Genomic DNA, 16314 nt, shown 5'->3' with positions numbered 1-16314 from the left:
ACCAAATTAAACATTCTGACTCCTCCCCCTCCATTAGACCATTAACGAGCTACCTACTCCTCCATGTCTGGCTTGCTTACATCACTGAATCAGCTATGTCTCCTCACTGTGTGACAGGAGGCCCTGTCCTTGGTAACAGCAAAGGAAATAAAGTCATGTGATGGCCTCAATTGCAAGAGAAGTTACATGATGCCTTTCTGATTCATAATTCTTAGCAATAATGTACAATTTTAGGTGCTCAGATGTCAGAGAATTAGTAACTGTGAAGTGCTCAGTCCTAAATAGTTCTAAATGAGACATCTACATCTCTGTCTCCTCTACACACACACACACACACACACACACACACACACACACACACACACACACACTTCAAGGAATAGTGCAGAACACAAGGCAGAAAGGAAACAAAGGAGCCAGAGACTAGAAAGTCTTGTTAAGAAGCAGTGTCTGCTGGACACATCAGCGTGGTCAGCACTCATGAACTCACAAGATCAAGCCAGTCAAAACTCCAGCACAGATCGGGGACCCTCCCCTCCCATGGCTGAGAAGCTTTGGCAGCTGAAGGCTGCCGGGGTAGGGATAGTCTGTTCTTTTTATAGAAGTGGCCCCTGTTAAGTTGTCCACGCTCCAGTGGGTAGCCTTACATTCACACGTGGACAGCACTGACCAAACTCAGTGGGCTATGAAAACAGGGCATGATGTTGAGAGGGGGACATGGGAGAAGGGTCTGGGAGGAGTTGGAGGCTGAGTGTGGGTAGGTATGATCAAAATGCATTAAACACATGTATGGAATTCTCAAAGGATGAATAATAAAAATATACCTAAAATGACAATGTTCAATTTTGAGTTTCTTCCATGAAATCCTTGGACAACGATTTTGCTTCATGTGCTGGCTACCCTTATGTCCACTTGACACACAAACTAGAGGCATCTGAGAGGAGGGAACCCTCACTGAGAAAGGCCCCCCTAAGACCCAGCTGTAAGGCATTTTCTTATTAGTTAGCGATGTGGGAGGGCCCAGCTCATTGTGAGTGGCTCCATCCCTAGGCTGCTGGTCCTGGGTTCTATAAGAAAGTAGGTTGAGCAAGCCATAGGAAGGAAACAAGCCAGGAAGCAGAACTCCTCCAGGGTCTTTGCATCAGCTCCTGCCTCCAGGTGCCTGCCCTGTGTGAGTTCCTATCCCGACTTCCTTCAGTGATGAACAGGGCTGTGGAAGTGTAAGCCGAATAAACCCTTTCTTCCCAACTTGCTTTTTGGTCATGGTGTTTCGTCACAGCAATAGAGACCCTAACTATCTATGACTCTTCATGTGCACTATACATTTTCATACTAATAATGATGGATAGGGAAGTGGTGGTGCTGCTTGGAGCTAACATGCATGTTCTATTAGGAAGTCTATGGTATGGGCCACCATGACCCTGTTTTCTTGAACTGCATCACTCCTGAGAGGGTCAGTGAAGGGTGTTGGGGGAGCTGTGGTCAGTTACCTAGGCTACAGGGATGATAAACTTCCAACAGAGAAAAAAGATAACCTAAAAGTAGACAGAATAAAACTATTTAGAACTTCTCCCAGATCACTGGTTCTCAATAATATGCATGATTCTCAACCTATCCTGATACAGCCCTTAGATAACTCATCCTATATTATCTTTGGGCGCTTACAAGAAGCAGACATTTACAGGACAGCCATGAAAGCTGGCCTGCAGAACTGTATTCAAAAGAAGAGAAACTCTACTTCCTCCAAGTACTGTGACGCCCAAATTTGGAGACAACAGGGGAGAAGGGACTGGGACCCTGAAGAACAAGGAGTTCCCGGGTGGGGTGACATCAGTAGTGAGAAATGACTGTGACCCTGAGGTCCCTCTAGACGGGACAGGGATGTTTGGAGAGTAGCAACGGTTTAGTAAGGAAACGGGTGGAGGTCAGAGGAAAACAACATTGCAGTAGTCACCTGAGTGCCTGGGAGTCCTCGTGATTGTTATGATCTACTAAAACAAAGTGTAGTTTTAAGTTTATGCCTTGATGGCCATTTTCCCAAGCCTGGCAGATTGTGGAAACTCTAGGGTATCTGAAAAGTTGTTTATCAAAAGAAGGTCTAAATTAGATCTGTCCCATGCATTTAATCTCTACCCCAAGAAGTTATAAGTTTCAAAAGCCTGAAACCACGATTTCTCAATACACCATCTTTAGATGAAATGTCTGCATTTTTATCTTGTACTGAAAGGCCATATACTGCAAAAGAAAGCACTTGTATTCGGCAGCACATGTGAGCAACCCATGAAGTCCAAGGTTATAGTGGATTCCAAAAGAAGTGTGTGTGTGTGTGTGTGTGTGTGTGTGTGTGTGTGTGTCCCCTGGAGATCACACTCAGAGCCTGGGGCACGCTGGGCAAGTGTCCTACATGTGAGTTACGGCCCCAGCCCTAGAGCCTTGTCTCTGAAACTGATGAACCGCACTGTCTCTGATAGACACACCTATCATACTACACTTTTACGTCTCCTATTAAAATTAACGTTTTGTTCTCATTTGAAGATTTATACTTATTGTCTATTTATTTATGCATGTGTTTCTGCATAAGTGTATGCCACATGTGTGTGGGCGTCTGAGGAGGCCGGAAGGGGTCACCTCACCCACAGGAGCAGGAGCTCAGTCTCTCGGAGGAGTGAGGAGTCCTGGGAACCAAACTCAGGTTCACTGGAAGAGCAGGAAGTGCTCTTCACTACTGAGCCACCTCTCCAGCTCCTGTTCTGCTTTGTGATGGGAGCCCCCTAAGCAGACCCAGTTGCTCTGGACTGCACTTTCATCTCCTGAGTGCTAGAATTATTGGTGTGGGCCACACACCTGGCTTTTACAGTTCTTTTACATGTGATTTTTTTTTTTATGTGTATGACTGTTTTGCCTGCATGTTACATATATGCACTACTTGTGTGTCTGGTGCCCGCAGAGGTCAGAAGAACATGTCCGATCCCCTGATTCTAGAGTTACCCATGACTGTGAACCACCTACCACATGTATGCTAGAAACTGAACCTGCATTATAGACAAAAGCAACATGAGCCACAATACCTGGCCTATAGCTCAGTTAACCTCTAAAGACACCTTTCTTCCTCTTTGCTTTTTGGAGAGTTGTTATGTGCTCCTGGGTCCTGGGTAGAGTTAGGTAGCACATTCCTATGTCACACTGACTCAGCACACAGATGAGCACACGTCTGCATACCCTTAGGCCCCAGCTTTACCACATACGTGTCATTAAAGTACTGACCATGTTCTGTTGAGAACTCTAGAGTGTGGCTCTCACTGTTAGTGCCTACACTCCATGTATGTATCTTAGCACAGATTTTAGCTGATGTATTCCTAACCACGTCTTTCTAAATTAGAAGAATGGAATCAGCTCTTTTTTCACATAAATCTGACACTAACTTACATAAGGTTTTAAAAATGACTAGAGTCAGAACAACACAAGATGAAAACTTAGAACTCTTTCTCACTTGTGGGAGACTAGCTCCCACATTTATTTACCTGAAGGACTCTTGAGGAATGAGGGATAAGAGACTTAGTTAGAAAAAGAGAAGAGAAACAGATAGAAATGGAGGATAGCCTCGGATGGGCCTGGATCCTTATCCACTGGCCCAGAACTTTATTCCAAAGGTCTATTTATAACAATGCCAAAGGGCGGGGCAAAGGACCTTCCCTTTGCTAGATACAACCAAGTGTAGCCCCTTCCAAACACCTGGTACCCAGGCCTGTGAGCCAATCATCCTCTGCATGCAGTCCTGCTGGGTATAGCCACTAGGTAACCTAGATGGGCTCCACCACTCACTGAAGCCTGAGGCTCATGCCCAGAAGAGGCCGACTGGGGACATAGTTTATTCTTACAACAACGGCCTAGGGAAAGCAATCTGGCAACTATAAAGAAACACACCTTGTATCAGAAAAGTCCCAAAGCAAAGCCAAAGCATGTCGCTTTTTAAAAATTAGAATCCAGGTCTGCTTTTCTCTCTTTCCTTCTTAGTTCCCACCCTGGAGGAGTGGCGGCAACTCCCACCTTTGGGGATCTTGCTCACTCCAACAAGAACTACCACTCTGCTCTCCACCACGAGAGCCTGACAGGCCAACTACAGAGCGCACCGATTCCATCAGGCAGGAAGCTGAAGTCATCGAGGCTGCTATTTTTACCTGGTGCTCAGCCATCTGGCTTTCTGGACTCCGGCCGGGCTGGAGGCTCTCGCTCAACTTCGTCTCCATGGCCTCCATTTTGGTCGAGACCGACTGGAGAGAGTCTTGGTACTTCTGCTGGCGTTCCAGGGCTTCGTAGAGGGTCCGCTGCTTTTCACTGATCTGAACAAGAAAGGGGATCTTACCAACGGCTTCCTACTTCTTATCTCGCAGGTTGTGACATTTCTTTCCTCACCGCTTTCTTTACCCAAGGGCTTCTGACTGGGTCCTAGATGTGTGTAACTCCGCACGTATTTCATAAGGCAACACCTAAGTCGGGGGTGTCTTGGGGAGCTCGACCCATCATTTTAAAGGCTTACCACATTCTTCAAGGTTTCCCAGGAACGCTGTAAGTCACTCAGCTTGGCAGTCGCTGAGAGCTCCAGGCCTGGCTCATACAGCTCTTGGGATGCAGCAGCGGCCCTGGGGGGGATCCTTGCGGCATCTGTCTGTAGCCTCTCTGCAGACAGGGCTTGGTAGTACGCAATGTCCTGGGTGGAGAGCACAGTGTAGGAGTGGGAAAGGAAGGCCAGCTCGGTGGCGGCGTGCCTAGGGAACTATGCTTCACGCAGTGGAAAGGCCTGAGATTCACATTCGCTGTCGGGTGCTACCGCTCGGTAGGTTAGGACGTGCTTGCAGCAAGATTTAAAACGTAACAAAGTGCATTACAATTGCTTTAATGTTTTCATCAATATGAAAAGAAACCATGCATAGCAACATTTCAAATTGCCAAAATACCTTCTTATGTTTTATTTCGTAAAATGGCAATGCAAACTATTTGAGAAGAACTTCTATTTAATAGGTTTACTTCTACTTAACCAGTGAACCTCTAATTAACCGGCACACCTTTATTTAACCAGTACATCTCTAGTTAACCAGCACACTTTTAATTGACCAATACATCTCTAACCACCATACCTTTATTTAACCAGTGCACCTCTAACCAGTATACCTCAAATAACCAATATGCCTCTAGCTAACCAGTACACCTCTACTTAACTATTGCATCTCTAGTTAATTAGGCACCGTCACTTAGCTAGTACACTCCTAATTAACTACTACACCTGTATTGAACCAGTATAGAAAAAAGATATCTACCTGCTCTAGTTCCCAAAATATAGTTCAAACATTGATTAATGTTTGATAATGTTCTGAATAACAGCTGAAAGGATTTGTTTCAAAGATTAAATCTAGGGAGAGACAGAAAGAGTGGGGGTTCAAGGCTATCCTCAGCTACATAGCAAACTTGAAGCTAGCCTGGGCTATAATGAGACAGTTTCAAAAAAAATCTATAGTCATTAATTTTGAAAATGAGGCTAGATTCTTTATTCACAAAAATAGATATTTTAAATATTAAGTGGTGGGAAATACACAAAACAAAAATTTTAAAAGACCTGTCCATTTATTTCCTGGAAGTACATGAGAAATCAGCCAAGTTAATGTTGAAAACTCAAGATTTTGACTTTTTTTAATTTCTTGTGTTTTATATGTATGTTGTATTTCTTTTTTATGACATAGTTTATTATATTGAGACACAATTGTGCTGTTTTTTCAATAGTGTGTTTGTATATGTGTGCATTTGCATGTGGAGGTCAGAGGTTGGTTTGGGTGTCTTCCTTGATCAGCCTTCACTTTATTTTTTCAAAACAGGGTCTGCCACTGAACCTATTGATTCAGATAGGCTGCCTGGCCATTGAGTGCCAGGGATCCACATCTCTGCCTCCCCAGTGCCGGGATGACAGGTGTGCAGGACCATGCCTGACTTTTACACAGATGCTGAGGACCCAGACTCTCAGGAGGTACTTTACTGACTGTACCTTTCCCCGGGCCCCTGTGTGTCCAGTGGCTTCTGTGCGCACTTATCTGAGTCTTAAACTGGGAGCCGTGTTTGTGTTCCATCAGTTGCTATCTTAAAGGCTCCCTGCTTTTGCAGCTGTGCTGTTGAAGGTAATTACGGCAGTTTAAAACACTGAGCCTCGCTGATAACCACAATTGAGAAAATCTGTGAAGAAAAGTTGTAGCCACCTGGGAAAACGTAATAGCGGGAAGCAGTCTGGTGGCGGGGACGTGGGGGTGGGGAGTGGAGGGGGTGGCCTGTCTCAGGTCAGAAGAAGAGTAAGGCACCAGAATTGGATCAGATTTGGAGTGGGACACTTGAGCCTCTAGCTGGATTTTCCTCCCACGCTCTGTAATTGGAACAAGTTGCATCGATTCTGTGTATCGGCTCAACGCTGAGCGTGAATGTTACCTTCTCCTGGTCTTGTTATTGTGGCTGAAGCTTCCAGTAAGTCCCTGACAATTATTGATAACACACGGCAACATGGGTGCTGGTCCCTCCTCTTTCCTTTCCCTGACACTATCTTGATCAATCCAAATTTACCCACCAGAGTGCATTTGTTGCAGGTGCATGTCACGCACATAAAATGCACACATGACACACTACACAAAACACATAGAAAACACATACATATACAGTTCATGCGCACAATACACATGTACATAGTACACACATACAATGCATGCTTTATAGCCAGCTCCACTTCTTCTTTGCACTGATTCCTGAATCCAGATGTGATGCGGCCATCCCCGTGCCTTGCCCATCTGCCACTCTATCTTCCCCTCTATGATGGACCAGATCCCTTTGGAACCCTGAGTCAAAATAAGCCACCTCTCCCCGAGCCACTTTGTTGGTGCCTTTTAACATAGCAAAAAGAAGGTAACTACACACACACACACACACACACACACACACACACACACACACACACACACATACACACACACACTTCTATTGTGTTCACTGGTCTAGAATGATCTGTTCTAAACAAGTTCTGTACATAGCTGCTAGTTAAATTCCTCCCGTGGTTCACTTCTGTCCTCTGGATAAAGTCCTGACTCATTCATGTTGCATGAATTCATTATGTGGTCCTTCACAGTGTGGCTCCCACACCCCTCCCAATCTTAAGTTTTTCCAGTGGTACTGAAACCCCTTTGCAGTTGCCGTGATGGCTCATGTTCTCTCTGCTTCCACAGTTTCCCGCGTGGGATCCCTTCTGCCTGAGAAAGCTTCACCTCCTGCTCTCCTAGCATCCTCCACATACCTCACGATGCCGCCTTCCCTTACAGCCAATGGGGCAGGGTCTGACACAGACCTAAAATCACCCAGCTTGGCTGCAGCCTCTGTGGTCTCCCATGCCTCTACTTTCCCTTCCCAGGCCTCTTGCTACCCTCTAGCCCAGCGGTTCTCAACCTTCCTAATGCTGTGACCCTTTAATACAGTTCTTCATGTGGTGATTCCCCCATATCATAAAATTATTTTTGTTGCTACTTCATAACTGTAATTTTGCTACTGTTATGAATTGTAATAACTGTGTTTTCCAATGGTCTTAGGTGACCCCGTGAAAGGGTCATTTGATTACCAGAGGGGTCACAACCCACAGGTTGAGAACTGCTACTCTAGCCCCATCATCTTCCATTTCTCACAGACTTGTGAGCTCTTTAATAACTGTCATAATGCCCGAGGACTTTCCTTCTGAGCATGTTCTTTCTGTGTGTTCAGCAAGTAGCAGGCGGGGGCTGTGCATAAGGAATCGCGTTCCTAAATTTACTTTCTGGGAGTGGGAAGTGATACAGTAGTCACCCTTATCTACGCCCATGGTCTCCCTCTCAGCACTTTCAGTGACCCATAGTCAACCACAGTCCTGAAATTATAAGTGGAAAACTCCCTAATGAGCACTTCATAAATATTGTAAGTTTTACCAGGGTATGCTGATATAAGTATTCTCTCTTATTACTGGTGTTGGTAATCTCTCACTTTCCCGAATTTGAAAACTAATTTCTTGGTGGGGGTGTGTGTGTGTCTATGTCGAAGGAAACAGTGTGTGATTCCGTCTATGGAATGATGAACAGGAAGGAGTCTTGGAATGTAGGGTAAGGTGGGACTACTGAACTAGTACTGCCACCAAGATGGAAATCAGAGCCTGGCTGTAAATATGCTAAAATTCCTCAGTTACATAGCCCATTATAAATAAGGAAAGGCCCCCAAAGGGCTAGAATACAATTTGTTACCAAAAACCATGGTTTTTTTTTGGCTCTATGTGTATATGGCTCATGCCTACCGACACATGACAGCAGGTTTCTTAGGAGTTGAAAGTCCTTCATCTTTTGTATATGAATATTTGGGTCTGTTACGGGAGGATTACTGGAAATCAATAAGTAAATTACTAAGTAGCCCTTGTAAATAACTGCTATCATCGATACTTGGTATAATAAGGAATCACCATTAAAATTATGAGTCTCTGTGGCTCATGTGTCTAAGGTTAAAATGCCCAAGGAAATAAATTTGGCTATTATTCAGTCCACATTTTTCTAGTCTTCAAAGTAGCGGTAACTAAACATCTCATTTAATGTTGGCGATTTTGTGTTGACATGAATTTCCATTTATATATGAGGAATTGAGGAACTTCCCGGGGCAGTCAGCTTGGACACTGAAGGGCTATGATCTCATGGAGCTTCTGATCTGGAGGCCAAAGGTCTGACGATATTTGTCTCAGCTCTTCCATGGAATCCAGGCCATGGCTTGAGTCGATGATGGGGATGAGGGCTGCAGCAAATTCGGAGGACGCCTCCGTGTTTCTCCTCCCTCACAGTCAGCAGAGGGAACACACTGACGGTGAGGGGGAATCTGTTTGTTATGTAACAGAGATCTACTTACAGAAAGAGCAAGCACAGAGCCTCTCCACAGACGGGATGTTATGAAGCAGTTATAGCCGGCTCTCCCTTGAACGGCTGCGTACATTCTGTAACAGCGTTGGCAGTCTGAAAAGTGGGCTGAAGGGCACACTCCAGAAGCTCCTGGAGTTCCAAAACCAGCTCTGAAATCTAGTACAGCGCTGCCCAAGCTGTCGTAGTTTCTAATTGTGTTGATTTATACTGTACAAGAGGAACATGTGGCCAAGTGATGGGATTTGTGGGTTGATGTGATTGAACAATGCTATAGGGTCTTCCAACTCAAGCTGTCTGCGTTAGCCCAAAGAAGGTCACTTCTACCAACAAGATTGTTAGTAGAATATACTGCCCTATCTGGATGTGTTGCCTACCAATGTGATTTAATTGACACTGCCTTGTTGACATTGACATTGAAATTAAACAAGGAGACTTGTTAAAAAAAAACTAAGCCACAGGAAGTTTCACTTAGCTCCATTTAAGATGTCATTATGTACTATGATTGATGCCAATTAATAACAAGAAAAATGTGGATGTGTTTTGTCATGACAAGCTAGACATAACTCACATGTACATTGAGAGTGTATTCCTAGATGTAGCACAGAAGCAGACAACATTACAAAAGTCATACACTTCCATTAGCATACCGTCTCAAGATCAATACTAACTGTTCTACCTGAAAATGTTAAGAATATTACATAATCTTTCAGTATACTACCAGCTGACTATAGTCCATTTCCTCTGATTCTAATGACATCTATAACCACAGGAAAGAACGTATCATCAAAGGATGAGTAATTTATATTTTTAATTCAGAACTTGGGAAACAGCTGCCTAAATCTCCCAGGGAGCTCTGAACTTCTCCTTTCTCCTTGTTCCTGTTAATTTCCTCCTATGACGCTCGTCATTATTTCTTGCTGACCTTTCTGTCTGAGTGTAAGACAGAAGCTCTTTTGCTCAGCATGCTCAGAGGTGTTTTGTTTTGATTTGATTTGTTAGTTTTGAGACCTTCTCACTCTGGAACCCAAGCTAGAGTCAAAGGTTGGCTTTGAACTCATGGCAATCCTACCTCAGCCTCTAAGTGCTAGGACGACAGAGGTGAGCCACCACACCCAGCTAAGAGTGTATCTGAGGAATGGATGAAATAAAAACGTCTAGAGCCGGGCAGTGGTGGCGCACGCCTTTAATCCCAGCACTCAGGAGGCAGAGGCAGGCGGATCTCTGATTCAAGGCTAGCCTGGTCTACAGAGCAGTTCCAGGACAGCCAAGTCTACACAGAGAACCCTGTCAAACAAAACAAAACCAAGGAAACTTCTCTAGAACTGTATCAATTTCTACCAACAGATTCTTCTATTATCTTAGAGGTATCATCGATGTTATCCCCCTTGGTTATTTGCATAGTTGTTTGGCTTTAAGATAAAAGCGATGTGGTAGAGTCATAGTGTAGTCAGGACGCTTGCTCTAATTACTGCTTCCTCATAATGTTGTCTCAGCTCTCCAGCAGTTACATAACTCCCTAGCAACATCATTAAAATATGTCCATTTTTTTTTATTAGAAATACAGCATCACTTATCATGTGTTAAAAGTTTTGGTTATTTTTAAACTATTTTGCTTATATCAAATATGTATCACTAAACGTTTTGACACATAACTTAGAATATGCTCTATTTAGTATGAGGTTTGTTAAAATGCAGCCCGTAACAAGGTTCATCTTCATTTTTTTTTTTTTTTTTTTTTTTTGGAAAATAAGTCTCATGTGAATGACGAGGTTTTCTATTTATAGTAGGACATAGTGTTAGCAGTGTGATCAATGCATGTTAACTGGGCCATAGAATCAATTATACTACTGTGTTCTCTGTTAGGATACAGTACTCCTATGCCTGTGATTGCTTTAGGAAGCCATAAGGCCTTAAAGGGACCTTCTTCGGGCTTTAATTTTCATGAATGAATTTTCATTTCTATTGGGCTCTAATTCCCACGAACTAATTTTTGCATATCTCACTGTCAGTCGCTCAGCAGAGGTGGCAACATGTGGGGGGCCACTTGTCTCACTTGACAGTCGTAATTTGTGGGCTGAAAGCACTCAGTGATGTGCCCCTGGACCCAAATCCGATGAAGCCCCATCCTAATGGGGGTGGAACATGGAGTACTGAATCCAGCGGGAGCTCACAGCAGAAAGAAAGGTGAATGGGAGGTACCTGGTTAACAGACGCCTCTGTGTTAGCCACAGGTGATGGGGAGCGACAGGCGGGTGGAGAGGAAATCTCACTGTTGGTCCCCTCCTCCCCAGACTCTTCAGTGACAGGTGACAGCAAAGTGTGACAGCGACCTGCAGTCATCTGCCCCATAAAATGTAGCCCAGAGGACATAAAAATCAGTTAGCTAATGTTAGCACAAAACCTCATACACACACACAGCTCAGGACATCGTTATCCCCCCAAGGTTGCAGTGACGGAGGCTAATTTACAGATTAACTCTGAGTTAGTATTTAAACGCATGATCGTCAAGTGAATATGATATTAGTACTGTTTCTAAAACAGACAGAGATCCATGGCCTCGAATCACAGCCAAGAGTTATGCTGTTGTTTAAAAGTGTCTCTGTTTTTTTATTGAGTGTATTTGTGTCTTTATAAAATAAGTAAAAAAAAGCATGAGTCAAACAAGGGAAAGAGTATATAAAATAAAACTTGGTCTATTGTGACATCTTAAGTTCCAAGTATCCTAGGAAGACAAAAGCATCTAAAGTCACACATGGCCACATGGGTTTGGGTTGAGTTACACATTACCTGAGGCATGGCATAGGTGAGGAAAATAGCCATCACCAGAAGACACTTGTAGTTACCAAAACACTCGGTGTATTTTAAGTTGCAAAATGTATGGGGGAAATAATGGTACAAAAGATTAAATAGAGTCTCTTTCTTTTGACCCAAAACTAAACTTGGAATTCTCAATTTCCTTATTTTTCTCATAATAGCTTTTCTTCTATTTTTTACTAAGCATGTGGTACATGCATATATGTATATATCCAACTTGGAAAACAGTTAAATATATGTGTCATGCCTCCCACGTCCTTGTGGTGTAAAGGAATTGTTTTCAAAATAAAGCCTGCAGTAGGTCAGTATTATTGCAAGATTGCACATGAATGACAGGCGGATCTTGGACTCCAAATCTAACATTAACAGTTCCAACTGCCACTGTGTACAGGGTTAAAGATCAGCTCTGGCCCCCTGGGCTGCCTCTGCAAATGAAGGAAACAGCTCCTAAATTCCAATCTCCAAGCTCTAAAGCTAGTCCCTAAAGAAGCGGGGCTATGCCTCTTAGGGACACCACCAGCTCCAGTCCAAACAGCAAAGCGGGCAGGAGCAGACTTGATCCTTACCATGACCACGGAGGGGTGGGCCGAAGGTGTGGGGAGGAGCTCACGGTCCAGGTCCTCGGTCCCTTCCGCCAGCCCCTCGACCTCGGTCACGGTCAGCAGCATGGTGGCGTGCCTGGCTTTCATGGTCAGCATCTTGCATTTGGAATTCAAAGAGGCGATCTGCTCCTGGTAGCCCTTGATTTTCTGCGCCAGCTCCTGAGGAAACATTTCCCCCACTCTGTCAGCGCAGCATCAAAAGGAAACAGTAGTGGCGTTCATCTTCCTGCAGCCCGGAGCCAATGAGAGGCGGAGCCGAGCCCTGCGCCGCCGCCCGCCGAGCAGAGGCGGTCTGCAGCTGCCGGCTGCTGTACCTCCAAGCCCAGCCGAGCCAGACCACAGCGCAGCCCGGCCCAACTCCAGACAGTGCGCCCTGGCCAAGCTTGCGCTGGGAAAGTGGGGCTTGCAGAAGGGGTTTGAGCCCTGACAGGTGACCCCTATGTTATCATGAACTTCCGACACGAGGAGGAGCTGGCAACTTTAAAAAAAATACCTGAAGCCTCTGAAATTTACCAGATGGTTCATGCCATGGAAATTAGGTCATGTGATGACTAAAACTAAAAAAAAAAAAAAAAAAAAAAAATGCAATGCTCAGCTCTTATACTGACTACATCCAAGAGGTGGCAGTCACTAAGTAAACTGCCTGCTGGCTCCTGTGACCCAGAGCGTTGTTTTTTTATTACATATGAAGATCTGAATATTACATAATGAAATCTATAATACCTTAATTTGTAACCAACTATGGAAATAATCCCTGAAAGTATAGTCTTGATGTCTTAATTTATATGCTGACTGACCTTTGAGCAGACATATCACACCTCGTGTTTCTCATATTTCAAAGCAGTGCTCTAAAGGAACGAGCAAATTAATGACTTCTGATTTCATTTTGCTCTTGAAAGAAATATTATTTTGAGACGTAATTGAAGCTTTTTGTAACTATACTCTGAACAGCACACAGCTCCTTAAACAGGGTTAACTACAGACCAGTTCTGGAAGTATGGTGAGTCTAAATATTACAGCTATATTTTCTTGCTTGCATAAAAAATTACAACTATAAAATATTGGAATAACATTTCCTTGTATGCTTAACAGATTGAAAAAAAATGTATGTCCTGAAATAGATAAAAATGCGGAACTGCTCCTCTTTCCTTTCCCTTGTGTTTGGTTGGTTGGTGTTTCATGTAGAACTTTCTGTGAACGGGAATCAAGGTCCTGGAATAAAATTGCATCCGTCCTGAAGATGCCACAAGGCTGATAGTTAGAACTCCACGGACTATTGCCAGATTGGGGGCAAATTACCATAGACTGTCTCTAGTACCCTCAACATTTAGTATCCACCTCTGTGTGACCTAACCTCACGCTGACATCAGGTAAATCCTTTGGGATGTTTTAAGTTCTGACAGTGGAAAGCTAAGACTTCTCAGACAACATCTGAAACCTATAGAAGAGGTCTCCTGGCTTTTCTGTAAGGACCTACCCGGGCTTCCCACTAAGGCACTTGAAAAAATGCCTTGATTTAGGACTTTCTTTCATTCGCTATGTTCTATAGCTACAATATCATCATCCTTTTCCACAGTGTAGCATGTTATAGGAGGGCTGCCCGAATCTGTGTGCCTCAGGCATGGTCATTCATATATGGCACAAGAGTAAGCTATCGCTTATTCTTTTTGAGGTAAGACAGTGAACATCAAATTCTTTGTTTTCTTTTTCCTTGTGGGAGGTGTGGGGGGGGGCAGGTAGAGAGGATGGTTTTTTTAAAGATAGAGTCTTGCCGTGTAAATTCATCTGTGCTTAAACTCACAATCTTCCTGTTTCAGCCAGAGTGCTGGGATTACAGGTGTGTGCCACCACACCAGGCTAAATATCAATGTTTTATAAAATGATAGTATACAACACACACACACACACACACATTCTCTCTCTCTCTCTCTCTCTCTCTCTCTCTCTCTCTCTCTCTCTCTCAATAGGCTGTTACTGTTGCTTTGTTTGAAAGTAAACAAAGGGCAAGAAAGTCCCACAGAATCTAGCCAGCAGCTTGTCAACTTCATACGAGGAATTTTTAAACCAGTGTTTTAAAAAGCAGAAGTCATAAAATGTGGCCACTCCTGTGGCTGAAAATACTTAATTAAATCTAACTTTTTGTTTGTTTGTTTGTTTTAAGGTGCCTTGCCTCTAAGAGCGAAGCGGAGGGATCTCATGAAGTTCACAGAGTTAGACATAGCCTTTGCCCACTGTGTGGCCACAAGACAGGTGACAGTTCCCTCCTGCTGTGCCCTGCATAGGCAAGCTGTTGCTGATAGGAAGCGCCTTTCTCCAAGGTGACAATCTCAACTTTAGCATGTATGAAGGCCATCTGTGATCTTGGTCAAAAATGCAGCTCTGATAACCGCTTCCAGGACTTGGATTTTCTAGGCTTCATCAGAGCCTGTACTCCGTAGTCAACCCACGTGGCTACAGAGCTTTCCCCTGTGAAACCCGCCTGCCTCTCCTGACTAAGTAAATCCACTAAGATGAAACCTGGTGGTAGGTAAATGAGTTAACCCTTTACGGAAAAGAACATATGCGTGCATATTTTAATTTGGACTAGGAATTTCTACAAATGATTATAGCAGTGGGTGCTTCAGGGCCAATGTCCTCTCTGAAGACAGCAGCCCTGTGGGCAGCTGCCTATCCTCAGGAGCACGGCTTTGATGTCAGGTGCGAAGCTAAGAAGTCTGAGTGTTCTTTCCTATAGATTTAAAGTAGCCTGGGGTTTGGTTTTGTTTTCCAAATGAACTACGCCTTTTGAAATTTTCGAAGAGTAAAGGAAGCACAGCTTAAGAGCGCAGTTGTAATTGTATCAGACTCCTTAAAACTGAAACTCGATAAAACTAGTCGGCAAAGACAGGAAACATCCCATATCCCGATTTTTGTGGCATTATCACTGGGCTTTCTCCACTCGGCGGGCGGGCGCCTCCCTTCCTGTGTTTTCTTTTCTGTACAATGACCTCGGCGTGTGTCTACATCGTCGTTTATGTGACACATCTTCTAAGCCACAGGATGAAGCTGACAGATGTCAACATGGAGGCAGGAGAACCTGCGACAGGATGAGGCAGGTCACTATCTGAGTCTGCTAGAAATTCTGCAAAGAGGTGGCTCTGTGACCTGGGACGGTCATTTCTAGTCTTGCACTACCTTCCTCTTTTTGTGATGAAGTCACACGCAGTCTGTTACAGTGCACGGAAAAAGCTGTGGGGGAGGGGGCATCAAATTTTGAACTCGGAATACTGAATTTGACCAGCACTAGATTTGGGAGCTCAGGAGGTCACTTTTTTAAAAGTAGCTGTCTTATTGGCTTTCTTTCTTTCTTTCTTTCTTTCTTTCTTTTTCTTTCTTTCTTTCTTTCTTTCTTTCTTTCTTTCTTTCTTTCTTTTCTTCCTTCCTTCCTTCCTTTGCTTCCTTTCCTTCCTTCCTTCCTTCCTCTTTTTTTTTTTTAAAAGCATATTATAGGTTGGTTGTTGTAAGGGCATTCACCTGTAACCCCAGCCCTTAGAAGTCTGAGGCAGAAGAATCTAGAGTTTGAGGCTAGCCTGGACAACATGGTGAGAACTTGTCCCCTCCCCCCCACCCCACTGTCCACCAAAAGAAAAACCTAAAAAAAAAAAAAACAACAAACCCAGACTTCATAGGATTGAACAAGAGAGATGTAAATTTCTTAAATTATTTTCAAAACATAAGCTTCAGTAATAGCCAATATTACTCCAGACAAATTACAAAAATATTTGGGTCATAATAAAAGACTTATGGAAACAGCATTTTTGGATCTTATGAAACAGGAATAAAATAATGTATGGCAAATCTATAACATACCATGTAGACAATGATTTCATTACCAGTGAGTAAAAGAAACAGCTAGCCAGCAGACGATGGCTATAGCTGTAAAAATGAATATAAGCAGAATATTGATTTTGCCAACC

At 43.7% G+C, this 16314-nt stretch overlaps 1 protein-coding gene across 18 annotated transcripts in view; it reads right to left on the bottom strand.

Annotated features, from left to right (window-relative positions):
• Positions 1-16314, bottom strand: part of Syne1 (spectrin repeat containing nuclear envelope protein 1) — a 477641-nt gene that overhangs the window by 150711 nt on the left and 310616 nt on the right. For 16 of the 18 annotated variants that reach the window (XM_052750933.1, XM_052750946.1, XM_052750935.1 and 13 more), the window contains 4 exons: positions 12323-12517; positions 11142-11282; positions 4538-4708; positions 4179-4340 (listed from right to left, as the gene is read on the bottom strand). In XM_052750933.1, the coding sequence (XP_052606893.1) occupies positions 4179-4340; positions 4538-4708; positions 11142-11282; positions 12323-12517 (669 nt within the window). Of the gene's footprint in view, positions 1-4178; positions 4341-4537; positions 4709-11141; positions 11283-12322; positions 12660-16314 lie in introns of those variants that run through there. The other 2 variants (XM_052750950.1, XM_052750945.1) reach the window with 2 other exon arrangements.

This window comes from Peromyscus californicus, unplaced genomic scaffold (assembly GCF_007827085.1).
Source record: "Peromyscus californicus insignis strain IS unplaced genomic scaffold, ASM782708v3 Scaffold_22__1_contigs__length_63687245, whole genome shotgun sequence".
Classification (NCBI taxonomy): Eukaryota; Metazoa; Chordata; class Mammalia; order Rodentia; family Cricetidae; genus Peromyscus; species Peromyscus californicus.
The sequence above is the reverse complement of the archived record's forward strand: the minus strand, read 5'-3'. Positions and strand labels throughout refer to the sequence as shown.